The sequence below is a fragment of the Coloeus monedula genome (genome assembly GCF_965178545.1).
Source record: "Coloeus monedula genome assembly, chromosome: 5".
In the NCBI taxonomy this organism is placed as follows: domain Eukaryota; kingdom Metazoa; phylum Chordata; class Aves; order Passeriformes; family Corvidae; genus Coloeus; species Coloeus monedula.
The window spans coordinates 53,171,078-53,198,227 of record NC_138785.1 but is presented as its reverse complement, the minus strand read 5'-3'; the positions used below and the strand labels follow the sequence as shown (position 1 = coordinate 53,198,227).

The 27,150-nt window shown below is 36.7% G+C and overlaps 1 protein-coding gene across 1 annotated transcript in view; it reads right to left on the bottom strand.

The window, feature by feature from the left end:
- Positions 1–651: 651 nt before the first annotated feature.
- Positions 652–27,150, bottom strand: part of ARAP2 (ArfGAP with RhoGAP domain, ankyrin repeat and PH domain 2) — a gene marked incomplete at both ends in the record, with an annotated part of 115,096 nt that continues 88,597 nt past the window's right edge. The window contains 8 exons of the mRNA XM_082282253.1: positions 652–1,002; positions 4,332–4,463; positions 9,000–9,063; positions 9,544–9,579; positions 10,963–11,045; positions 15,614–15,753; positions 21,614–21,742; positions 26,127–26,244. Of these exons, the coding sequence (XP_082138379.1) occupies positions 652–1,002; positions 4,332–4,463; positions 9,000–9,063; positions 9,544–9,579; positions 10,963–11,045; positions 15,614–15,753; positions 21,614–21,742; positions 26,127–26,244 (1,053 nt within the window). The remainder of the gene's footprint in view (positions 1,003–4,331; positions 4,464–8,999; positions 9,064–9,543; positions 9,580–10,962; positions 11,046–15,613; positions 15,754–21,613; positions 21,743–26,126; positions 26,245–27,150) is intronic.

Here is a 27,150-nt window from a genome sequence, read left to right as displayed (position 1 = left end):
CAGTTTCAAGATACAAGAATTAATACATTGTCTCACCTACTACATTTCTCTCCCTTCTGATTCTTTCACATGATGCCTTGTCAGTGGACAATCTTATGGAAGCAAATACTAATTTTCTCCTTAAATAAAAACAAACAAAAAACCCAACCAAAATAAATTTCAAATCAGATGTTACTAATTTTTACAGTGTTAGACAATTAAAAATATTGCAGGCCAATAGCATGAATTTCAGAGTATAACTTGTCTTTCAAAGATATCTCTCCAGTATTTACAAGGTAGTACAGAGTAAAAACAGAGCAAAAGGTTTTGACAGTTCTTAGAATCCCTATATCAAACAAAATCTGAAACAAACAACAACAAAAAAAAATTGACAGAACCCTGGTGTCCTTTCACTGCACAGAAAGCCTTCCAAACTTCAGGAGTTTTACATAATCAGTTCTCCCAGCTCAGTCTTAAAATTATAACATGGGGCATACACATACACAAAATCAGTAGCTGCATACAAACAAATGTATTTCCTCTGCACTGTACAAACTACACACATCAAAACAGACTACTTTTGAACAGAAAACACATACACAAGAATATATATATATGTATATAACACAAGAATATATATATATGTAAATATTACACTTCAGGCTCAGGAAATCAGCTGGAGGTTTCATGAAGTGCTCTGTTCTTCTGCAGCACTGTATTTAGTTCCTGAATCACATTTGATGGCAATTTGCTATCTAATTCCAAAGTAGTTTTGTTTGTTTTGTTTTTATTTTTCTTCAGTGTCTTATGTGGTTTCTGGTGTAGTTCAGTCATCCCTGAGCTTGCATCATCCTCAGAAATCAAGTTTCGATGTGTTTTTGCATGATTTCGCACTTTCTCCTCCTTTCTTTCCAAACATTGTGCCACAATAGATGCTTTTTCTTTCAAGTTTTTTCTTTCTTCCAGAAGTTCATTATCATGATGTTCACCAAATCTTGATTTTCCAGTTTGTAGTTCTATATTCTTACCAAACAAGCAAAGAGAAATAAGTTCATTAACACCACATTAAATAATAATTACATTGCAATTTTTGGTCATTAGTTTCACTTAAGTTCTAAAGAAAAAAAATTAATTTTACTCAAGAGCTGAGACAGCAAAGTCAGCTTTAAATTACCACAATTGTGCTATTATCATTTAGCAAGCATTTTTAGTGAGGAATTTCTCAATTAGTGATACTCCTCAAATTTACATAAATCATGCACACCATGACAATGAAGACTTTTTTTTCATAGAATCACAATTTGATTTTTCATTCTACCACAGTAGACTAAATTTTAATGTTTTACAAAAGATCCATATACTCTTAAAGACTCAGAATTGTTTGATGGAATGAATGGAACTGTGTATAATGCAATTTTGATAAAGTAATGACTGAGCAACATGAATATAGGAAAGATAATCACATAAACATTTTCAGCAACTGATAAATTATAAAGACTGGCTGCTTTTTCAAATTGCATATTGGTGGGCTGTTTTCAACTTCTTAAGCTGTAAAAAATAAAAGGTAAATCAGATGCTGCATCTAAATTTGCATTATTGTATTCTGGCTGCTCAGTTGGTGTGGCAGTAGTGAGAACATTCCTTTTGTGGAAAAGTCTGGTAGTTCTAAAAGAAAAGTAGGTCCTGGAATTCTTCTTTCATGTGTGGCATCTTTTTTGACTACCAGAAGGTAGAGAAAACTGAGGGAAACTTTGGTTCTTTTTGTATTTCCTCTGTGGAACTTGTTCAGTTTGACTGCCTTTTTTATGGAGTTATTTATCCACAGCATATAGGCAACTTGTTCCTTGGAATCTTAATACCTCCTGTATGTTAACACAAACATGAGAAACTACTCAAACACTAGGAAGGAGATAGTTTAGATACATAGAATTATAGAACGGTTTGGGCCTTCTTGTAGGCCTTTCTTGTACGACCTATTGTGAGTATGGTATTCAGCCTTGCTTGAAAGAAAAGGTTCTTCCTCATTCCTCAGTCTTCTCATATTTTGAAATAACATCAAATACTTCCTGCAGATACACAGCAATGTATTTCTATTCCAATTAAATAATTCCATATGAAAAATACACATATTTTAAATAGCCACATATACAACAAATGGTATAGAAATAACCAAAATGTTTTGGTTCTATTTATTATTAGGATTCTTAGTTTTTGAGTCTTTCAAACCTTTGGTGTTACACATTTATCTTGTTAACACACAATAAAATTGCTTCCAGTAATGGGGAAAAATCAGACATTCAATATAGCCATTTTAGCAAAAAATATTAATATTAAACTCAGTTTCTGGGTATCTTTGACCTTTAGTGGTTTGGGGTTCTTTTCCCCCCACTCATCTTCCTCTCATGAAGACATCACTTTTTCCACTGTTTGAAAAACTTTCAGTCTCTTTTCCTGCCTGTATAAATTGATCCCATTTCTACTACAAGTTTACACATTGATCTGTAAACAGACATCCATTTCCCATAAACCAGCATGTTTCAGAAAATGCTTGTTCTGTTATTAATTTCTAATGCTTTAAAATGGAGATGATATTGCATGTTGGAGTACTCAAATTCATGGAAAGACTGAAGGTGTGGTCTCCCAATGGTACATCTTTTTTTTTAACTGACTCCACTGGGGTATAGTATTTCTTCTTAATAAACCGTGTCATATATAGACTTTCTACCACTATTTTACTGCTCATTCCAGTTTTAGCTTTCCATGTAAAGAAAGCATTAGTTTTTATTTTTCATTATGTGTTTTTGTGTTAACCTTCCTAAAGTATGCAAATACCTTTGGCATAAAAATTCCCTAGATCTAGTCATGGCATAAATAATGAAGACTGTGGATTTCTGCTTTTAAGTTTAAACTCAGACTTCCTCAAAGTTGCAGTGTACAAAACTTTAGTCCTCCCTAATGAAGCAAATTATCCACAAAAAAAAAAAAAAAAAAAATACATACGGTACTATAAGGCATTAAGGATTTTTTATCAGGAAGCTCAAAATCCAATAAAACCTTTATCCTAGAATGTCTGAATTTGTAGCCATCTCAAAGCATGTGCTAGAGGTTTCAACTGTACTTGCATAAGGAACAGGTAAGAGACACACCTAAGCGTTATGAAGTTTTTTGACTGACAAGACCTATGATTTACTTTCATCAAAGAAGTTTGAAAACATAAGCATCAGAAAGAACTTATAAAAAATTGCAAAAATACTTTTTGAGAGAAGGTGAAAAAGGATAAATTAAACAAAATATGAAAGTTTGTAAACAAATTACAAAATATTTATATTCACATGGTATTATACTCTTGTAGTTAGGCAGAGCAGAAATTCTTTCTGGAAGAAAGTGTAACACAAGATGGAGTTGTGTTTTACATAAAGCACTATGCCTGCCTTGTGCTTTTAGTTTACCATGGAAACAAGTCAACGTTACCACTCTGTACCTGAACCATCATCTCTGTTAGTGGTGATAACACATCCCATATTAACTACCTCCCTTCAAAATGTTCTAAACATGTGCAAGAAATAATACTGCTGCAGTCAAAGGACCAAGCTGTTGTTGCAACAGTTATTCACTGCTGCAGTCAGGCTAGTTACCACTACTATTCTCAAGTAGAACATTACCTTCACTGCTTCACCTCAGCTGGAAGTAAGGCAAGTAAGTTCATCCCACAGGCATCAGTATCTCTATGTGGATACCAGAAAGTAATCTCAAGCTAATATAAGGTTCAGATATATCACTAGTGCACATAATGTAGTAACAAAGCTCAGTCTATTCAAAGAGTTGTAACTAAAGCCTCTTATTCTTCTTTGAGACTAATTATAGTACAACTTGAATGTATCAAAGTTAGTTCCATCTAAGCTTTTCCATTATATTCACAGAGTAGATAACTATAACAGCGCAGTTATTTTAGACAGAAGAAAAGATACTGTAAGATATGCATGCAGGACAGTTTTCAACGATCTTATTAAAAAAACCCATCATAAAGTGCACTGTAATAATGTGCACAATATTTCCAGCTAAAAGTCTTACTCCTAATGAACAATCTCTACTGAAAAAAAAACCCAGCACAAATAGAAGTCCATTATGATTTACTGAACAGCCAGAGAGGTTACACAAGTTGAGACTACAATAGCTTTTTTATATTAATTGTCCTAAATGTTTCTTTAATGACAAAATATTGGAAGAGACATTGATAATAAGAACATCTACATTTTATATTTATCCAGCTCTAGGGAGTTCATCATTATTGGAATACTTAATATTACAACATTGTGGTTAGAAGTTCTACATCAAGATTAAACCCCACTTACTTCTGTATTCCCTCTGATTTTACAAGTGTTCTTCTCCTGATGAATGGGAATTAGTGGTAAGCCTCGGATCTTTGGACTTTTAGTTATGGACTGTTTTCTTGCTTTTCCAGCAGGTGGCCATGTATCTGCATGCTAAAGAACAAAATTATTCCTTATTTTCAGTGTGGAATTTCATAAATACACAACATTCTTTGGTATGTAAAACTCCCTTGGAAAAAGCTATATACTGCACACCACGATGCCCTCCTGTTGTGGGAGAAAGGGGAAACTTTATGATGCTTATAATTATATTAATATTTCATAAGTGCTGCACAATGTTGAGTGAACAGAACCAAATTGTCTCTACATAATTGTCATGTATCAAACATCTTCCTTCCCTAATATTATTCTAATTATCTACAAAAAATAGAAGATATCATCAAATGTGACATACATATTGACTTGTTTCACAATTTCAAAATTCCACAGAAGTATGCTTTCAGGAGTCTCAAAAAAAAATTCTGAAATAAGATAAAATTACCCCAACACACAAGTGTTTCAAAATGTGTTTCTTGTTGAGGTTCAAGACCAAAGTGCAGGGTCCTGCACTGGGGCCACAACAAGCCCAGGCAGCATTACAGGCTGGGGCAGACTGACTCAAATGTGGCCCAGTGGAAAAGTACCTGGCAGTGCTGGTCCACGCCTGCTGAACATGAGCGAGAATGTGCCCAAGTGGCCAAGAAGACCAAAGGCCAAAGGCTTGTGTCAGCAATAGTGTGGCCAGCAGGACCAGGGCAGGGATTGTCCCCCTGTACCGAGCACTGATGAGGCCACATTTCAAGTTCTGGGCCCAGTTCTAGGCCCCTCACTTCAAGAAAGACATTGAAGTGCTGGAGCGTGTCCAGAGAAGGGCAATGGGGCTTATGAGGCTTATGAGAAGCAGCTGAGGGATCAGGGGTTGTTTAGCCTGGAGAAAAAGAGGCTCAGAGGGGAACAGATTGGTCTGTACAATTGCCTGAGAGGGGGGTGTAGTCAGGTGGGGATGGGCTTCTTCTCACAGGTAACAAGTGACAGGATGAGAGGAAATAGTCTTAAACTGCACCGGGGGAGGTTTAGGTTGGATATTAGGAAGAGTTTCTTTGCAAAAAGGTTGATTAGACATTGGAGTGTCACCAGTCACCATCCCTGAAGGTGTTTAAGAAAAGACTACATGTGGCACTCAGCGCTACGGTCTGGTTGACAAGGTGGTGTTAGGTCATAGGTTTAACTCAATGATCTCAAAGGTCCTTTCCAAACTAATTGATTCTGCGATTTTGTGAAAAATTATATTAATAATTTAGAGAAAATAATTAACCTATGATAACAACATGCATTATCCAAAATGCAATCTACAAACATGCAGATCTGGTTTCAATAGAAGTCTTTGCTTTAGCTCAACTGAAATAGGTCAGTCTTGGGCTGAAATGCGAAGTTTCACTCTGAGGGAAAAGCAAACCTGGGAAGAGAAGGGAAGTAAAAAACCATAAATTACTTACTGAATATTTCGAATCTGAGCACATGAGCTCACAGTCTTCAGGTAATGTTAGTGGAAACCAGAAAGACAAATTTGAGGACAAGGTATTATAATACTATTTTACTGAAAAATCATAAACATGAGATTCTGTGAATCACAGAGGATGTCCAAGGCCTACAGCTAAATCAGCACAACTTTGCAGGAAACCGGCAAGCCAGGACTGCAAAACCATGAAGCAGTCTCTTCAAGACTATATTTAAAAAAACAGATGTGGAGCTATGATCATATTTGCAGGTGGTCTGCAAGTAAAAACAGCATTACCATTATAAAGCCATGATGGCAGAATAAAAATTGGAAGTCCCAGTTCCAAATTTAGAAAAAGTATTTTACAGACTCACATCCTGATGGAGTAAAAAATTCTCACAGATGGTACTGACGAGGGTGACACAAAAGTCTGTGATAAGAGTTCTCTCCAGTGACCATTAAAAACATTTTCTTCAAATGAAATGAGAAGGTATTGTCTGAAAGAGCAGCTCTTGCCAACCAAAATCAGTTTATTGTGGATCAAGACACAACAAACAAACGTAATCCAGAAAGCAATGGAAAAACTTTAATCAGCTTCTAAAGAAAACTGTCTGCCTTAATTCCCAGCAAGCCTAAGGAAACCATCCCTGTCAGTTAAGCAGCCTGATTTCCCTTTTGTGCCTGTAACATTCCTTAAAATAGAACTCCGAGAAAGTGTATCAGAAATACTAGCAACGTATTAGGCCACATAAAAAATGTATTTATTCATAGTTTTGACCCCTCTGTTCAACTGCACCTCATGGTAGTATAATGTGCCTCCAGCTGATCAAAGGCAAGGAAACTGAAAGAATACTATTGTGTCCATCTTCACACCAATTAATTACTTCCAACTGTATGCTATGCATGCTCTTAAGAGATTTCGTATAGAACTACTCTAGAATTCAAGAATCAAGTTTCAGCCATGCTTTTCAGGATGGTTTTGCATAGATCTTGAAAGAAACATTGGTCCTACTTCAAACAAATAGTTTTTACCAGCTTGGAATAGAAGATTAATAACCTCTGGGTTAACTTGATCACCTGTATCAAAAGTACTCTTATCACTAGATTACAGCAGTACCTACACTTTGCTATTTATATACTCTGCACTACTTATACTACAGGAGAAAGCATTATCAGAAAACAGGACAAAAATAACAATAGTACTACTATCTGACTGATATGAATTACTAATAAAGCCTTACTCTGTTCAAGCACTCAGGAACACAGCAATATTGGTTTATGTCCCTCTTAAATGCACAAGATGATTAAATGTCAATGTCTTAATACTTCAAAACTGATTTTACAGTATTTTTCAATTTCCAATCTAAGTTATTCCACTGACAAAGAAAATGTGCTGCGTGAAGTCTCTCTAACATGTTCAAATACAGCGACAACATATAAGGTAAAATACCAAGCTGACTTCCCTAAAGATGGTCTCAACTTGAAAATTATAACTAGAAATAACCTCAGTTGACATTTACAGTTTTCTGGTTTAGAAATGGGATAATGTGGTAATAATTGTCTGCTGCTGTATGATACAGAACTTTTTAGAGATCTTTTAGAAAGTTTTACCAATATGAGGCATTGCATTCTTAAGGAGATTTTCTCTGTAATAAAGTAGTAGGTTGCAATAAGAACAAAACACTAAATCTACATCATTAGCACATCATTTTTCATGTAGTTTATAGACTGACAATTTTACTGATGTACAGAATGCCAGTAAAAAGAAATAATCAACAATTTCCACAAAAAACCAAGCCAAATCAAAAAACCCTTTCAATGTAGTATTGCTAGTTCATTGCACTATTCATTCATTGGAATAAAGACTTAAAAATAATAGCATGAATTCACAGCAATTTTTTTTTTAATGCACATGAAATTTTTTTTCTTTCTCTGTTAGAAAAAATTATCCTGGACATTGAGCAATGGCTCCCAGTTTTTCATCTATATTGTCAAATGAACGTTCTACATCTGCCTGAGCAGAATTCTAACAGACTGTCCTTTACTGTGATTTTATGTCAAAAGGACTTCAACAGTTACCAAGCTTGCATGAGTTACTTCCAAGTTTCCTGTATCAATAACCTCTGAGCCTATTTGCTGTGACACTGCTCATGTTACGCCCATGAGATGTATGCCAGATGTTTCCATAGAAACAACAATAGCTATTTCAGTTAGAGGAGCTGAATAAGATGAGAATTTGGAAGTCTTAGTTTCAAGGCATGCATTATACTTCTAGCACTACTATCTATGAAAGTCAGATTCTGTTTCAGAAAGCCTCTAAGAAGTCTGTGCTCAGTCCATGTTATGCAACTCAAAGCTCCCAGGTAATCATAAATCTAGCAATGTTTATTCACAGTGATATCCTGCAAAGCTCCTTGAATGTCATGGGAAAGACAAGAAAAATCTGAGACAGATACAAAATCCTGTTAAAACCTTAAACTACATTCCAGTCTCCTGTCAATCTGAATTCTTCCCATCTCGCTTACTTCCACTTCTCCTGTGTAAATATTAAACTCCATTTCCAAGAACGTGTTATATGTCACTCAAACATATACCCTCCCTACAATCCCATAGCAAGCAGAAGAGTACTTAATTTAGGATAAAGCCTACCCAACACAATGAATTATCAGTGTTAACTAAGCTAACATGGATACCAGAGAAATAAAGCCATATTGGCACAGCTCTTCAAGAGGGCTAGTTCACACCACTGTGCCTTTAAACATGCCACCCTTCTTTCATGACTACTTTAGCAGCATCCAATCTAGTGAGCAGAGCAATAGCACTCAGGTATTGCGGCACACAGACACCCCCTTTAGGTCAATGGCCAGCATTTCAACCAAAAGAGCTGTCTGCGAAGGAAATAATTGTCCTTCTTTACTCAGCTTCTCTACAACACAGCAGGGTGGGGTGGGGAGATGATGCCAGAATCTAATGTTCTTCTCACTCTCTCTCAAAGCATTCATAGTCTTCATGGACTAAGACCCATCTTTTGGCATTTTTAGTGCATGAAGTATTCCAGAAACTTTGGCAACGAACCTTATATATAACATATACATATTTAATGGCATTTTCATAATAGCAGAATAAATTGCATTTTTTGATTAGATTAGTACCTGTGCCATAAAAATGCTGATCATCCACTCCATCTGCACATCCTGTCCATCACAACATATGTACCTGGAACACAATATATAATTAATATGAAAAACAATGGAGACTCCTGTTACAGTTAAACATATCAAAGAATAGTCTTCTAAACTACTTCAAATAGTGCTACATTCATTCATGCTGTCTATATTTATTATTAACACTCCCAGAAAAAACAGGCATATATAAATACTTCAAATTATCACTTTACCTACACTGAAGACAATGCCTGTGCCTCATTTCAAGCATGTGCATAGGATTAAAATCTATCATTTTAACTTTATGACTGTTTGCTTTCTGGCCACAGAAGTAAGCCAGACACCTAAACCCAAAAGATGAACCAAACATATCAATTTTAAAAGTTTATTTACTTAAAAACACAAAAATTAAATTCAACATGCAAGCAAAATAATGCCCATAAGTTTTCAAACAATCTTGTTTTGCAATTGAATATTTCAACAAATATTAGACAGTGAAGTTAAACAAAGCATGTGTTTCATGTTTACCTACCACTGGTGCTTTTCAGAAAATACTGCAAGTCCCCAGCTGAAAGAAAGATGATTTTCAAAAATTAGTTCCATAAACTCAAGGTGGAGACATATTCCTCAAACCTCAGAGATTAACTATGTTTATATAGTTCTTTTATCTGAAAAAAATAAAATTAAGCTGCAAAGTCTAAACGTGTACTGAAAATCCAGAATAAAGTTGTGGGTTTGAGGATAGATTTTGCTCATTTTCTCACAACTGATTCACAGGTAATGAACTTTCTGTTCTAGACAAAGGGTTATTGCAAAGCACTGCAGATGATGGCTGACTACTTGCCTCATTTTTACTGTGGCTGTGCCTTCTAAAAGTTGCTGGAAATAAAACTGCCTGGTAAAGAGTCCACTACAGTGTGGAAGTCATAGAGAGAAGAGAGCTATGCTTGTACTATAAACAAAAGGAATCACATGATTTAATAATTGCAAGGGAAACAAAATGGGAGTGGGTGCACAATGAAGCCACTGAGGTGAAACAGACAATTCTGGAGATCCAGAAGAGACTTGGTAAGCTCTACTTTTGAAAGTAGACTAAAAAGAAACCTCAAGGTAAAAAAAAAAATAAAAACCTGCAAAGACTCATTTACATTATCTCTTTACTCCTATTTTGAACTAATCTCCTACTCATTCTGAACTTGAATTTAAAAAAAAAAAACATACAAAAAAGCCAACAACTTTTTTTTAACATGGCTAAGCTTTGAAATTCACAGACCTTTTTGGGGTGTTTTGATTTGGCAACTGTAAAGGAAAAGATCAAGCAGATCTGTTTAAAGGCTACAGCCAACCTAGACTCCCTCTGGGAGAAGATCCTATGTGCATTGTCTCAGTATCTCAAAGCTTTGACTGAACAAGAACTGGAAACATCTGAGAAAAACAGGTGTCATTTTTCACTGCTCTTTTCCTGAGAGATAGTCACTGATGTTTGTAAAGGGCACTGTAGTCTTCAGCTAGCAGAAACATCAAAATAACAAAGATCCTGAAAAAGGAAAATCCTCTGCTGAACAACAGGAACTGCCACTAAGGGCCATGAGTAGCTGGTTTTCTCTTCTCTCTTTTTACTTGGTGCAAGGAAAGTGTGTGTACCAATGACATGCAGGACATATACCACAAAACTAAGTGAGCTAGGAGCAAACATATTCACAAGAGATAATAAATGCACTTTAGATTACAGAAAGCCAATCAATAAAGTAATTTCCTAGCACAGATTAGTTAACATGGAACATGAAAACAGATATAAGAACAGAACAAATAATATTACAGGGGATAATTTAATTCAGCATACTGCTATTGGCTTCTTGACTTTTCCTTTTTCCACAATGTTCTATGCTACCCTTTTTTGATGATACTACAATACTTTTTACACAGTGTTTATTTTCTTTTCTATTCTTACTTTGTTGGTGGCTTCATTTTCTTTTTCACTCCAAGATAAAGCTTCAGAGAATTGACAGGCAACACTTTTTCAGGTTTGCTAGCCTGCAAATAAAGTAGATTCTAATTATTGTACCAGGAATGTGCCAAAGAGAAAATGCCACATGACTGACTTCACAGCTCAGTTTCTTTCATGGAGCGCACGCCTCTTTTCTAGCACATCATTAAATTATTTTGTCTCTTTCTCGGCCATTAACGAAGTGTACCAATCACTATTACTGGAAGCAGACTAATTAAGAACTTAAGGTTCACATGAAATCATAAAACTGTAACACAATTAGAATAATGAAGATGTGGGGTTATAGATGAAACTCTTCAAGAGAGACAGGGAAGATAGGGAGTGGGATTGCCCTCTGTCAAAGAACCTCTCCTATGGAATGGTGAGAATTTTCTTCAGATCATAGAATGGTTTGGATTAGAAGGGACTTTAAAGATTATGTAGTTCCAACCTCCCTGCCATGGACAGGAACAGCTTTTACTAGACCAGGTTGCTGAGAGCCCCATCCAGCCTGGCCATGAACACTTGCAGGGATGGGGCATCCACAGCTTTTCTGGGCAACCTGTTCCAGTGCCTCAGTACCCTCAAAGAATTTTTTCCTAATATCCCATCTAAACCTACACTCAGTTTGAAGGCATTCCCTGTTGTCCTGTTGCTACATGCTCTCCAGCTTTCTTGTCGGCTCCTTTCAGGTACTAGAAGGCCACAAACAGGTTTTCCCTAAGCCTTCTCTTTTCCAGGCTGAACAAATCCAGTTCTCCCAGTCTTCTTTCATAGATGAGGTCCTCCGTCCCTCTAATCATGTTGGTGGCCTCCCTTGGACTCGCTCCAACAGATCCATGTCCTTCCTGTGCTGGGACCCCAGAGCTGGATGCAGCACTGCAGGTGGGGTCTCACCAGAGCAGAGCAGAGGGGCAGAACCCCTCCCTGGCCCTGCTGCCCACGGTGCTCTGGATGCAGCCCAGGACACGTTTGGCTTTCTGGGCTGTGAGTGCACATGGTGGGGTCATGTCCAGCCTCTCATCCACTGGAATCCCCAAGTCCTTCTTGGCCAGGCTTCTCTTGACCTGTTCATCCCCCAGCCTGTGTTAATATCATGAGTTGCCCCAACTGCGGTGCAGCACCTTGATCTTGTTAAACCTTCTGAGATTCCCATGGGCCCACTTGTAGGGCTTGTCCAGGCCCTTCTGGATGGCATTCTGTCCTCCAGGTGTGTCAACCACACTACTAAGCTTGGTGTCATCTGCAAATTCGCTGAAGGTGCACTCAGTCCCTTTTTCTGTCATTAATAAATATAATTAGTAGCACTAGTCCCAGTAAGGACCTCTGAGGGACACCACTTGTCATTGATCTTCATCAGGACTCTGAGCTGTTGACCACTACCCTCTGGATGTGACCGTTCAACCACTTTCTTATCCATCTAACAGTCCACTAATCAATTCCATCCCTCTCCAATTTAGAGAAAAGAATATTGTGGGGGACCATGTCAAAGGCTTTACAGAATTTCAGGTAAATGGCAGCTGCAACTCTTCCCTTGTCCACTGACATAGTCAATTTATCATAGAAGGCCACTAGGTTGGCCAGGCAAGACTTGCCCTTGGTGAAGCTGTGCTGACTGACTCGAACCCACAATCCTTAGTTTAGCCAGTCCCTCATCCATTAGGCCACTGGGGCCGCTAAATCAGGATGAAAAAAAAGCAAATGAAGTCTTCGAACAACCCACAGAAGTCTCTGGATAACATATCCTGACTACTATGGGACAGGGGATGGGGAGAGCAGGGCTTTGTTCTTCCTGGTATCTTCAGAAAGGGCAGCCCATTGAGACAGAAGGAATCCACCCGGTTTCTGGAGGACACCAGTATTGGGACTTTAAGAGGAACCTATACAGGACAAAGAAATGGGACAACAGGAATCTCATGAAATTTAACAATGATAAAAATATAACTCTTGCACAGTGAAGGAAAAAAACCCCTTAATTGACACAGATTGGGAGTCAGTTCTGCAGATAGGGACCTGAGCCTGCTGGTAGGTGCCAAGCTGGGCATAAACCAGCAGCGCATCCTGACAGCAAAGTTGGTCTCCTTTTCCTGAGTTAGCAGAAGCACAATGAGTAGGTGGAGGAGAGTGATTCTCTTCCTTTCCTCATTACTTGTGTGACTGCATCTTTTGACTCCTTGAGAGAAAAAAGAGAATCAGTAATCTGGAGAGGGTTCAGCAGGAGCCCACCAAGCCAGCTGGGGGCTGGAGCACTTGCCCTGTGAGGAGAAGCTGACCTAACAGCAGGCGCCCTGCACCTAAGGGGAAATTACCAAGGAGACTGAGTGAGGCGCTCCATAATGTGAAAAGACTCCATCTAAGGACAGACAAACTTCCCCCCATGAGGACAGTCAGGTACGGCAACAGGCTACCCAGAAAGGTTGTGCAATCTTCATCCTCAGGGTTTTTTGAGACTTAACTGATTAAAGCCGTGCACAACATGTCCCGACCTTGGCTGCTATCCCTGCTGTGCACAGGAAGTTGGACCAGAAATGTCCTGAGGTTCCTTCCTTGCTCCTTCTTGAACAAACTATCTTTAGGCAATCTACAACAGACATACACCCACACTGTGTGTGAGAACTGAATGTGCCTCGAAGATGAAGTGCGGAAAGGAAACAATAAAGTTCTCATGCACACTACTACAGAGCAAAACTAATATTTAACACAACACTACACAAAAGTACTTTAGTACTTTTAGGTCAAGTGTTTTAGCTTTCAATTTAGAAAAAAATACACCAAACAACAAATCTTATAATTCCAGAACACAAAGCTACTCCCTAGTGTTTACTGTCTCTGGATTCTCAATTTCCCACTCTGCAGCTTTCAATTTCTAACACTCCAGAGTATGGAAAAAGAGACACATTTAAGAAAACTTAAAACAACAAAACACAAAACAGTTTTATGGTTGGTACTCCTGTGTAATTTCCTGCTCAAAAGAAGGGTACTGTCAGGATGAAAAAATACCCCTGCAGAACATACTATTAAGTTAAACAACTGCATACTTCTCACTATAATGCACCTTGAGGGAGCCATTTGTCTGTCTGTGAGCTTATCTCTTAGCAACAGAACATTAAAGGGGTAAATTATTTCTGTCAATTAGCACAGTATAGTAATTTAACATACAGTATTCAGAGAAACTTTCAATGTTTTTGATAATTGCTCTTGAACAAGAGAAACACTGAACAGAATGTATCCACCTGCATGTACAAAGTTAATTTGCTGTTAATGAGAATTTATAAATTAATTAGTACATGTGGTCTTATTAACTACAATTTTCCATCTGCAATGTCAAGTTTTCCTACTATTCACTTCTAAATATGACTAAAATTAAACCAAGATTATTCATGATTAATATCTCTCAAAAGAAAGTAAAACAAACTCATATATACTATTTGATCAAAATGGTATTGCCATTTGCTTTTTTTTAAAAAAACCAAGAAATGTAAAGCCATTTAAAAGTAAGTGTTCTAAGCGCCTCCTGAGTTGGGGAATTCAATGTTTTATAAATTAGAATGGCTTAAAAAAAGAGATTATAAAGTGGTATAACAATCCTGTCATAAATTCTTTCCAAGATACTAATTAAGGTTTTATGAGCATATTAATTTATTCTCACATCTGTGCCAATTTGAGTTTTAGCACTAAATTATAAGACACTATTTTTGACATTCTGGGGTCATTCTAATTAAGGTTGTATCCACAGCTTCACAAGAAGACACAGTGCATTAGCTTAAGTGAGCAAGGGATGTTCTTAAAAAAAGTACTTTACGAAGGTCAGCAATATACATCTGTATTTGTTGGATGGAAATAAACAACATTCAGCAAAAATAAAAGCACTTGAAACGTTGATTTTTTTTTTTTTAAACCAGAAATTATTGGAACTAAAATGAAAACAGTTCATGATTAATATTATTTGGCTTTATACTTAAACACAAGCTGCATACACTCAAACCCACTGTTTTAAGAAAACTCCCATGAAATATTTAAAACTGAACCCTTCCTGCTATTATCATGACTAAATTCACTTCTGTGGAACTCTGAGGTATATCTAACCTAATTATCAATACTAGTTTTTAGAGGACTGAGAATACATCTGAAAACTGTTGGTGAGAAGCAGGGAAAGATTTTGCCAGTGTATTGAGAGTTATTGTTTCCTATAATCTCTTCTATCACGAGACTTGTAGGTGTAAGAACCCTGTTGCTTGCAATTTTTAAGGGCTTTGTGTGAAATAACAAGAAAAAAATAGCATGCACTCATTTAAGTTCCATAGTACTTCTCCTACAGCTCTCTACAGCAGGTTTTCAAATCATTTAGGGGCAACACAAAGCCCCAAACACTTTTATATTTTGAATTTTTAAAGCTTATAGTAATGTGTAACTACAATAGCTAAATGACAAACACACACAAACTCCTTTTACTAACACACTTATGAAACAGGAAGACAAAAATCTTATACTTCAACCCCAGAATCTAGAAGTTGCCATTTTATATGAGAAATGTTGATCTGTTTGCCTTCCTTTTCTTTCTCATACAAAAAAGAAAGCTTAATTCAGAGTTTGGTGGAGAGTTTGTCTGCTGTACCTTCATATCCTTATAAAGAAGCAAGTTTCCTTCCCGTAACACAAAATAACGGTCTTGAAATTTGTTTCCAGACAGCAGTTTTGATGGTTCCTCCTTGTACTTGAGATTGCCTGCTTTCACGCTACCTTTCTCATTTTTCTCTACCAAGAAAAAAAAGCATTTTGTTAGAATTACAACAGCAGAAGTTCCTAGTTCTTAAGTATTATTGTTTATCAAAAAAACTAAAATTACATTGGTAAAGTTAATTTGGTATTATGCTACATATATGTATAAAAATAATGAAATTAATTATATATGTATACACATATATATAAACTATGTATCACATTTCAATACATATTCTCTATTAATATATATTACATATTCATAAGAAAGGCATTCTTAATCATACACACAATTATTATTTTAATTACTGGTGGGGAAAAAAGTCTTCTCTGTTTCACTTCTATGATAACATGGAAAGAATCTACCAACAAACTTTAATTCAAAGAATGTTTGCAGCATAGAATGTGCCATTAAGCCCTAGAGTATGACAGGGATACTTTTAATTTCTATGCTTAAGAGAGGCAAAACATTTCAATAAAGATCTCATTTTGTCATGAGTCTGTCTGGATTTTTTTTATTTGTGTTAAAATACACACAAACTCACATATATTCGGTAAAATTAATAAAAAACTCAAACAAAACACCACCTCACACAAAACCAAACAGTAATATTGCAGTCAGCTTTATAAAGCTTTATGTAACTTTGTTCTGAGGAAGTTCTTATTTGAAAAAGAAGAATACCCGAGCTATCAAAGGCTTTTAGTGTTAAGGACTAGATTTCTCAGCACATTCTCAGCAATTTAAAATCCTAAATAAAATAATTCAAAGTATTACTAGTATATATAAACTACTGCACCACCATTTCTAGGCATTTTTAGGTTTCCTATTCTGCTCAGTATACATACATTTTTTCACTACTTTATCAGCTTATCCCAGTAAGTACACTTGCCCAGAAAAAACTTCTGACCACTAATTACAGTCATTGCCATGCTGCTATGACTCATGCATATAAACTGAAACTTAAACTAAAATGGCACTTTAATAGTCAAAATGAGGAAGAACAAAGGAAAAGACAATAATTCCTACTGACTTTATGACAGAACCAAGAATTCAGCAGAATTCTGAAGAATTCTTTACTCCCTTTATTTTTCAGACACAAACTTTACAAAACATGCTAAAATTGCTAGAATTTTCAACTAGGCAGTAGGTGCACTTAATCTACACAGGATTGATCTATCTATGGTTTAAAAGTGTGCATTTCAAAGAATATCTGAATAACAGCCCCTGTTCTCAGAAATCAATACTTACCACTCAAATTATACAACACTGTACTAGAAAAATTTCAAGGATATATACACATATACTTTAAAGTAAATTTAACAAATAAATAATATTTTGTTTTCTAACAAATAAAACTTTAATATGATAAAATTTTACGTAAGGAGAAGAAAAAGGGGCTTGAAATAGAATTAAGCTGTCCTGAGTACCTCTTACACCAAAATACAATGCACACTTTGCCCTACTGAACAGCACTTGAAAGAGCACTCCTGTAAGAAGCATGAAAAGCTATGGAATAAATTGTCATGAATGAGTAACTAAAGATCTGGAATAAAGTAGAAAACTCACCACAAATTTACTGAAACATATCAATACAAATAAACTAACCCTTTTTTCCTTGAAAAGGAAAGTTGATTTCTATATGAGAGAAAACATACATCTAGACCTCAATACAAGGTTTGGATCATAGAATCACAGAACAGTCTGAGTTGGAAGGGACGCGCCAGGATCAGAGTCCAGCTCTTGAGTGAATCCCCCAAACAGGGATTGAACTCACAACCTTGGTGTTACTAGCAACCTGCTCTAAACAACTGAGCTTATCTCAGTTGCAGAACACAAGAAAGTAGTTTAAAATGGACAAGTATAAGAATTAAGAATGTACTATGTATAAGTGTCATAGGTTAGCAAAGCATAGTCCCGGAAGGGATGTCCTTGCTAAGGGGTGCTTACAGCTTCCTCTATGACTTGACAGAACCTCTCAGCTGGCCAGTTTGAATATGGACAATTCTTTGAGCCACTTAAAATTGTGACCACCTCTGTGATCCACAATTAAGAACAGAAACCCTGAGGCAGAGCTCTGTCTCGTTTCCAGTGCTGGGACAGGTGGCTGCGGGCCCCGTGGGGGGGCCAGCGGGCCCGGCCATTCTGGAGTCGATGGGCCCTGTTCCACCCGCGGAACCCTCCCACAGCCCTGCTGTGGGCAGCCGGAGCGGCTCGGCTCTGCCCCCTCTCCACTGCGATAAGCCACATTCCAGATGCAAGGACTAGGTGAGATTAACCCTTTTACTGCTGTGAAGAGCTGAAAAACTAGGGAAGAGGAAGAGGAGATACTCAAAGCTGAAATTCTGTTGTGAAGCTATGATATATCAGAGTACCCGTTGTAATTTCATGAAGATATGGGGGGTGGAGTGTTCAACTTGTACTTGTGAGCAAAAGCACCTGCACTGAGATAGGCAGATGCTGACGCAGCTGTAATTTGAGGAGAAATTTGAACAGGGAGAGATGGAAGCGATGAGGACTTTTGCTCCAAATGGGAAAGGAGAAAACCTCAGTTCCTAGAGATGCTCCCAGAGATTTCTTAGAGATGAAATGCTCCCAGAGATGGGTGAAGAGAACCTTTGTTTCTGAACGGCTCAACCTTAAAATTGTACCCCAAAAAACTTCAAGAGTGGACCCTCAAAAGCAGTTGTGGGAAAAGCTGCAAGTTGGGGGAAGGGACTCACATGCGAGCAGAGAGACTCCTCTTCCTAAATGGACTGAACAAAGTTATTTGGAAGTGGGCGGCTGTCTCATTGTGATAATGTTTTCATAGCATGAGCAGAGAGACTCCTCTTTCTAAATGGACTGAACAAGGTGATTATGGAAGTGGTAAACAGACTGAACATCTCAAGGGTTGTCTTTTTACATTGTCAGTGGGAGAAGGGAGGAAGGTGGGGGGAGGAGAAGAGTTCTGAAGGTTTGGTATGATTTTTTTTTTCTTCTTTTAGGTCTGTTAATAAATTTCTTTATAGTCTTTCAAGTTTGGTGCCTGCTTTGCATTTCTCCTAATTCTTATCTCACAGAAGGTAAACAGTAATGAGTATCTTGGACCAAACCACTACAATAAGGAACATGGGAAAAGTTGCACTGACAGAGAAGACTGTGATAAATTGCCAAGATGAAATGAGGCTCATTATTGAACCAACATTATTTCAAACAACATTAAAGACTCAGGAAGAAAAAGGAGAAAAGTGCTGAGAACAAAAAGCTCTCAGGTAATATTAAGAGAAAAAAAAATTGTCAGGAATATAATAATTTAGTCTTTAAGATTATTACATAAATCAGGGCAGCAGTGAATATTCATGGAATTAAATTATAAACATTATATGATCACAGTCCTATTAATTTTACTGCAAAGTAGGAGGACATCCATCCACCCAGTTGCCCATTTGTACAGGCTGAACCCATTGTTAAAAAACATACTTCACATCACAGCGGTTGGACATCTGGCCTCAGCCCTATTACTCAGTGACAAGGAGTTATCCACATATAGAGTGCAAAAGAAAGAAAAGATTGAGGTCTCCCTTTCTTCCTTCAAGCTAGCAATTACTTCTTGTGCACTTTGAGATGGAGAGCCCCACCATAATGATAAGTGCCTTGTATGCTAAACACTGGGAACATCCCTTCCCCAATGACCTTGTTCTGTATAGTTTCTCATTCTGACACTATCTAGGGATGGATTCACAAGATTACTCTGCCATGTGGAGTTTGCAGACATCAACACTGTAAGTCTGCAATATGGCAGAGGTTTTCCTTTTCAAACCACTGAGAAAACCAATATAATTTATTTAATAAGATTTTAATTATTTTAAAACAAATATAAAAAGCATCAATAAATGTAAACAGTCAAAAGACAGTGTGTCTAGATTAAAATGAATGGAACTGATGCAAACAATTACTGTGATGGGTTGGGAGAATAAATGGATGTAAAATCTAGAAGACAGGAGGGAGTGCAAATTGCAGTAGATCTCTCCTTTACTACATTTTGTTGACACTAGCCTGATCCTTATGTGTTTCTTACAGCAGTGATTCTTAAAATCCTTATGACCCATTCCCTTTTCTGATTATACCTCAACACATACCTAGTGAGGTGATGGGAGTTCATATATCAAGCTTTTAATGAAGTAGGCCATTTCTCTCTATTCATGACCTGCTATCACACATTTAGAGAAAGTGAAACTCAACCATAAAAGTCATGAACAGCACACTTGTTCAGGTTCATTTACATTTGTGAAATATGCTTTTACAGAAATAAAGCATGGTGAAAGAACGCTATTATTTTCAGAAGAATAAGCAAAATAGCATAAGTTTTACTTCTTGAAATCAAGATAAGATATATAGAATGGAAAGATAAACATTTCCATGTATGAGAAAGAGAGGAAAAGATATATATATTTGAATGAGCCATTAAATAAAATAAGATGAACATTAAACCAGGCATCATGTGTTAAGATCACACATCATACAGTGATAGCACACAGAATTTCAGCTGCTTGAAAACAGGATATAATTATCGAATATCTAAACTTCCATTTCTCGCAAAGCAGATACTACATATTACATAGGAGACTTAAAGCCAGTATTATATGGGGAAAAAAAGAAAATATAGACTGGGGCAACATGTAAACCGTATATTTTCACTACATACTTGATCTATATTTTAGGTGTCAGCTCCCTTTTAAAGGCCACATATTCTCCAAGTTATTCAGTTGCTTGAGTATGTAACTCAAATGAGTATGTCACCTGGGATGGGGCAACCTTGGACAGACAGACTGGGGAATGAGATGCTGGAGAGCAACACTGTGGAAAAGGACCTGGGGTTCCTGGTCAACAAAAGTTGAATTTGAGTCAGCAGTGCCCTGGGAGCCAGGAGGGCGAAGCGTGTCCTGGGGGGCATCAGGCACAGCATCACCAGCCAGTCAACGGAGGGGATTGTCCTGCTCTGCTCTGTGCTGGTACAGCCTTGCCTTGGATATCATGTGCGGTTTTGGGCACCACAGTATAAGAAGGATCTAAAGCTGTTAGAAAGTGTTCAAAGGAGGACAAAATAAAGGTGAAGGGCCTTGAGGGGAAGCCCTCAAGTATGAGGAGGGGCTGAGGGCACTTGGTCTGTTCAGCCTGGAGGAGACTGAGGGGAGACCTCATTGCAGTCAAAAACTTCCTCATGAGGGGAAGCAAAGGGGTAAATAAATATTGATCTTTTCTCTGTGGTGACCAGTGTCAGGATAAGAGAATGGTCTAAAGTTGTGTAAGGGAAGTTTAGGTTGGATTCAGGAAATATTCCCCCAGAGGCTGGTTGGGCACTGGAACAGGGTCCCCAGGGAAGTGGTCGCAGCACCAGCCTAAGAGTTCAAGAAGCGTTTGGACAATGCTCTCAGGCATATGGTGTGACTCCTGGGGCTGTCCTGGAGTTGGACAGGGGCTGGACTTTGATGATCCTTCTGGGCACCCTCCAACTCAGAATATTCTGTGATTCTGTAAAATTAGTTTGCAGTTTGGAGGCATTGAATTAGATAATATAAATTGTTATTAGTATACCATAATTATATAAATATATACAAATGTTAAATAAAAGAGCAGTTTCAAGCTTCACAACAGAAATTCACAAAGTGTGAACTGACTGCAGAATTTCTGTACATTTTTATATTCCAATAGAAGAGCTTATAGTTTGTAGAAACAAACATCCAGAATTTCTGGTTTTGTAGGAAGTCAGCACAACCCTCTGTAAATCTGTAACTTTTATGAAGTAGCAGTAATTTAGATGTTTTGGGACACTTTTCTCCACTGAAACAGCTACAAAACAACTGCCATCCTCATGTCTCTATGTAAAATAACTAACTAAATAAAAAAGTTACATACCACTGTAGAGATTCATCATGTCTGCTGTTAGGAATCTCTTTATTACTAGATACGCAGTGCCAGGCTCTGGTAGTGAACTCCAGTGAAGAACTTGTTCTAGTACATTCTCTGTATAATGCAGAGGACGTTCTAAAAAATGCCAAAGAAACAAAACACAAAAAACCCGAATTAAAATAAAAGACAAAACCCAACAATATTGGAGGCCCTCACAAATTACATTTGCTTGTACACAAAGTCTCATTGACTTTGAGCTATAGAAGAAAAACACTGCTTTTAAAATAAGACAATTAGGCACTTCATTGACAATACCTTTGTTGGTAGGATTTGCACAGGTAATGAATATAAAATTAAACAAGCAGTAGCCAAATGTATTATTTTTAATGTAAAAACACTAAAGCACTGCTTTCAAACTAAAGTTAGGACCTATTACAGGGTATGTCTAAATATGATCAAACAGCTGAGGCCTTCAGCTATACTGTGCCTTATTGGCCTATGCTGAATACGCAAAAGAAACATCATAGCTACCAAATCTATGCAATGAAAGAGCCAAAGAATTTGGAGTGACCACAGTGAAAAAAAATCCCTCCAACTGGTATGGATTATACTGTCTGCTATTGATCAAAGCAGACTGAAACAGACTCCTGGTTTCATTAAGTTATTTTTACTAGAGGGGAGAAGCACATGGTCTTACTAGGTCTTCTCCCTGCTGCTGTCATTAGGGAATTTGCAAACTTGCACCTGCATATTTCAATCTTGTACAAAAAGCGCAGCAAGATTAAACCACCAATAGATGAAGGCATGACTAGACTGCATGTGTGCACTCCAAAACTTCAGATCCTCAAACACACATCCAGGATGGATGATAGGCATCATCCATCCTAGAAGAGAAACTCTGGGACCTAGCACAGAACTGAAAAATTGCAGTGATAAGAAAGTCCAGCCAGTACTCCATACAAACCCCAGTTCACATACCAAATGAAGGTAGAAAAAATCTTGCAAGTAGTACCTAAATCTGCATTACCAGATCCAGCAGAAATCTGAGTATGACATGAACAGCACAGCCTGAGGCAACACTGATGTGTATGGGAGAGGACACACTCACACCCCTGAAGGCTTTCACCTGCTCAGCAGCAAGCACCAACTGTAATTCGTGAACCCACAAAAGCCTTAACAATGGCTTTGTGGGTTCAAATGTCATTTTATCTCCAAAGAGAGATTTTTCCAAAAGATCTCAGTTTCCATTTGCATACCAATATATGTGGGTTAGGCCTTGAGAAGAGCTGGGTATGGCTCCTGAAAAGTGACACCTCTGTGACATTGTCATGTTGGATCACACAGTCTAGCCACATCCCTTGAGTACTGAAGGGCAAAGTATGCAGCCATAATCTCATTTTTCACTCCTGCTATGGTAGATGAATATGAAATGTCAACAGCTGCTTTGGGACTGTCCAGCACTACAGTCTAGCAGAACGCATTTTCTAGAACACCTGAACACTAGAGCCTCAGAAAGCAGCAGCCACAAACAACACATTTAAGTGACAGAAAAAACCCACTGCTATTTTGGGATGCAAAAATATCTACATTACCCATAGAGTTGTGATACCACCTATATAAAGACTTCATTATTCAGACATGACACCAAAAGAATACCACTGTAGATAGCAGCTCAACTCCTGCTTTATAACACCGTTTTGTTTTAAGTGGTCAAACTTCTAAATTTTTGGGAAACTGGGGACGCTGATGTGATAAACACTTGATGCCTTTATGCAAGAGAGAAAACCCACTTTAAGGAGAACTTTACAAATCAAAGGCAGGAGACTGGCAAATCATCACATCTTCTTAGAACACCAGCACTCCCACAGCAAACACCTACTGGTTTATTTATAGTTACATTTAAGACCATCTGTCATCATAATCCATGGTACGTAATCCATCCATGGTACATAAATCATCACACCGAAAACCACTAACTATTTTACTGGTAACACACTTCATTTACAAACTATCCATCAATCACATACTATTAAAAAAATATATAAATACCCTATTTTGTAAAAGCATATGGTATTAAATATTTTGCATTAGGTTAGATAAAATCATCAATTATTGCAACTTTTCTATATGCAAATAATTTAGCTGATTTTTTTAATATTGCAGTTTTAGTATTTTGAACAGCAAGCAGTCAACACATGCATTCAATTACCCTTTCTTTCACTCAGGTTAAATATGCTAAACCAGTCATTTTCACCTTAAACAACATTAACTATTAGTAGAAAATTACGTTCTAGAAAATACGATTCTCATTTTCTTGCCTTCTCAGGGGTTGTTTTCATGACAGTGTATCTCAAAAAGTAAAGTAAGTCATATAAAAATTCAGGATTGAGTGTACAAGCAGAAATGCACTGGACAGATAGCAGACCGCGGCAGGAAAAAGAGCAGAAAATTAATTTTTATCAGAAAGACACTGTGATTACTGGTGTACATTTGAAACAAATACGCAACCTTTCTTCTGTCATTATGTGTCAGAATCTCAAATAATCTGTAAATGCCTCAGATGGTATTTGTCAAATGACACTAGTAGAATCAACTTGCAGTAGCAAAGACTCAAGCAGCGTTTTAGTTCTTCATTGTCACATTTGGACCAAAGACTGCATAGAACTAATTTTCTCTGTATTCCCACCCTCTGCAAATGTGCTAGATTCAGCCATAGGACCATAGGAGTCTACCTGAGTAAATGTCTCTTACTACAACAGTATTTTTATTTTGAAACAATAATTCACCTCTATTGACGCACTGATTCTTCTGGAAAGGGGTCCATGAAGCAGATATTTCATCAACACAGTCTCTACTGACAGGAGTCAGGTGATGAATTAGGACTTTAATTTAGTCTGCTTTTTGCTTGGTTGTTACAAAACACTGGTATGCCATTTCCACTTTCTGTTGGAAACTCTTCTTTCAGTAGGATATACTCTAATCTCTTGCCCGTATTTATTGTGTTATGTAGGGCCTGTAGCTTAATTTTGCTTGTCTTCCATAGTCATTAGCTCAGACAACATTTCTATACCCCACTAAAATATTAGCTGTTGCACCAAAATAACTCAAAAAGCTCTTGTGGGGTCTATCTTTTTATTTACTTTTACGTTCTCTTGGCCATATCAGCTTTAGTTTTCATGTTCCTGTAAGCATCATATATCAAGTTTAAGAAAATAAAATTCCATTTTTTTCCATTATTCAGTCAAAAGAAATATGATTTGTATTGCACTTGTAGGAATTATCAGGACTCTTCTAAAGATAATAAATGCTGGCATTCTTTGTCAGTTGTCACCCACATCTATGAATCTGGAAATGAACTCTGTATCACAACTCTATACAGGATCACCAACAGATTGCAAGATGTGGAGAGGGCTCAGGATAATTTATTTCAAGTTGAAAGGGAGAATACACTTCCATTCTAGATTTTTATACTACCAAGCTCAAGACTGAGTACATAAGTAATATTAGTAAAACTGAAGGAATTATTGTAAGCACATCTGAAAATCAAGTACGACAAAACTATTCAAACAATATTAGAGCAATATTTAGTAATCTTATTTTCTCGACTTTCTTATTTTTTTTCTTGACCTGAAAATAGGTATCTTCACTGTAGAAATAAAAAAGTCCACAGTCCCCCTCTAACATGAGAAGAGTTAAGAGCAGCAACTTACTAGGAAATGCAAATAGATGTTGCATATTTCTAACCCCACACATTCTTCAAAAATCAGATTACCTTAGGGAATATTCATCAAGATATGTTTAAATTTTAAAAATCCCTATTACTTTACGCTATTTTAGGTATCTCTAACAATAGAATGCTCCAGCATTTTAAACATACTCCAGTATGTATAAAGCATTCCCAATGATAAAACCTCTTTACAGTTCACAAATATTGTGACCATGTGACATTTGCTTTTGTTGGCAGCAGAACTATATTTCAAACAAATTTTTCAATATTCTGCAAGATACACTGTAATGCCACTTGCCATAAACACAGAATTACACACTTTATGCCTCCTTTTTTCACCTTCATACATTAAACATTTGACTAAATAAAATATAAAAGATCCTTTCTCCTAAGTATTACATGTATTTTCTCATTTAATGTTTTGAAAAGCTTTATTGCTTATAAAATCAAGTGCTGACATTCTAATGAAAATAGGATTTTTTCTCTAAGACTTATCAGTAAGACCTACTTTTCTATAGCTGATGATTAATGAACTGCGAAGCACTGTAATATAAAGAACATCTTCTGAACTCCTAATTTGGAAGGGGTTTACAACAATTTATCCTGTTATTTCTGGAAAAGTGTAGAAAGAAATCAGGCAGATGCCACAACAACCAAATGTAAAACAGTGTCATGAAAGCTAATTTTTTTTTGTTTCCATTAAGTCTTTAACTAAGCTTTTGATTATATTAAGTATTGAAAAATTAAAATAATAAAAGCTGATTGACATGCATAAATTGAAGTGTCACTAACCTAATTCTCCGTTTTCAAGTACTTCAAAAGCAGCCCAGATATCATCTTTGCTGGGAATAATGTTTTTGATTCCTAAAACATCATTAGTTAATTCCTCTGCTTCCATCAAAGGTGATACCTGTAATACAAATTGAGTCAGTTTATAATACATATCAATTACTGATTTCTGATACATTTTTTCAATGTCTTCCTCCCTGCAATTGCCTTACGACACAAAAAAAAAAAAAAAAAAAAGCAACAAAAAGGCAGCAGTAAATATAAAATATATGAGTTGGAAGCATCTATCAGATTCCAGCAGGCCTTCCTGATTTTGTTCCATGAGATTGAAGTTATATTTTTAAGCTGACTGTTAACTTCGTAGCTTTGAATTCCTTTTCTCTACCCCAAAAAATATGGAAAAAAAACCGCCTTGATATATTTTCTTGGGTGTGGGAAGATAAATATTAGAGAAGGACCTTTTTCTTTTATCTTAGCAACACGTATTTCCATTTTTATGCCTATTTTACAAAGCATGTCTTTTAGCATGTGTATCTATGTATACCACATAACCCATATATGTACAAACAAGTGTCTGAGAGTCGTATGCTGAACAGAACCAAAAGGAAACCAAACCAGAGAGGTATAATAAAAAATAACAGAACACTGTTACAGGAAGATCCAGGTGTTTAAAATACACTATTAAATAAAAAGCTCAAAAATCTCTATTATAGTTAATAACAAGTGTTTCTTAACACTCAAAGAAAGAAGAAAGCCGCAGACAAAAAGAAAGGAGGAATTTTGTTTTAATGGCCTGTACTATTAAATAGATCCAATATTCATTGGGTACTTATTAATGTTCCCATGCATTGCACACCGAGTTGGGAGAATTTATATGGCTGTATACTACAGTAAAACTAAAGCAGGACATCTCCCCTTTAAAATGGTATCTTTTTAAATTTTTCTTTAAAATGCAAAAATGCTTAATAATCAGTCTTTACATAATTTAAGCAACAAAGCAAATTCAAAAAAAAAAATCTTTAAAAGA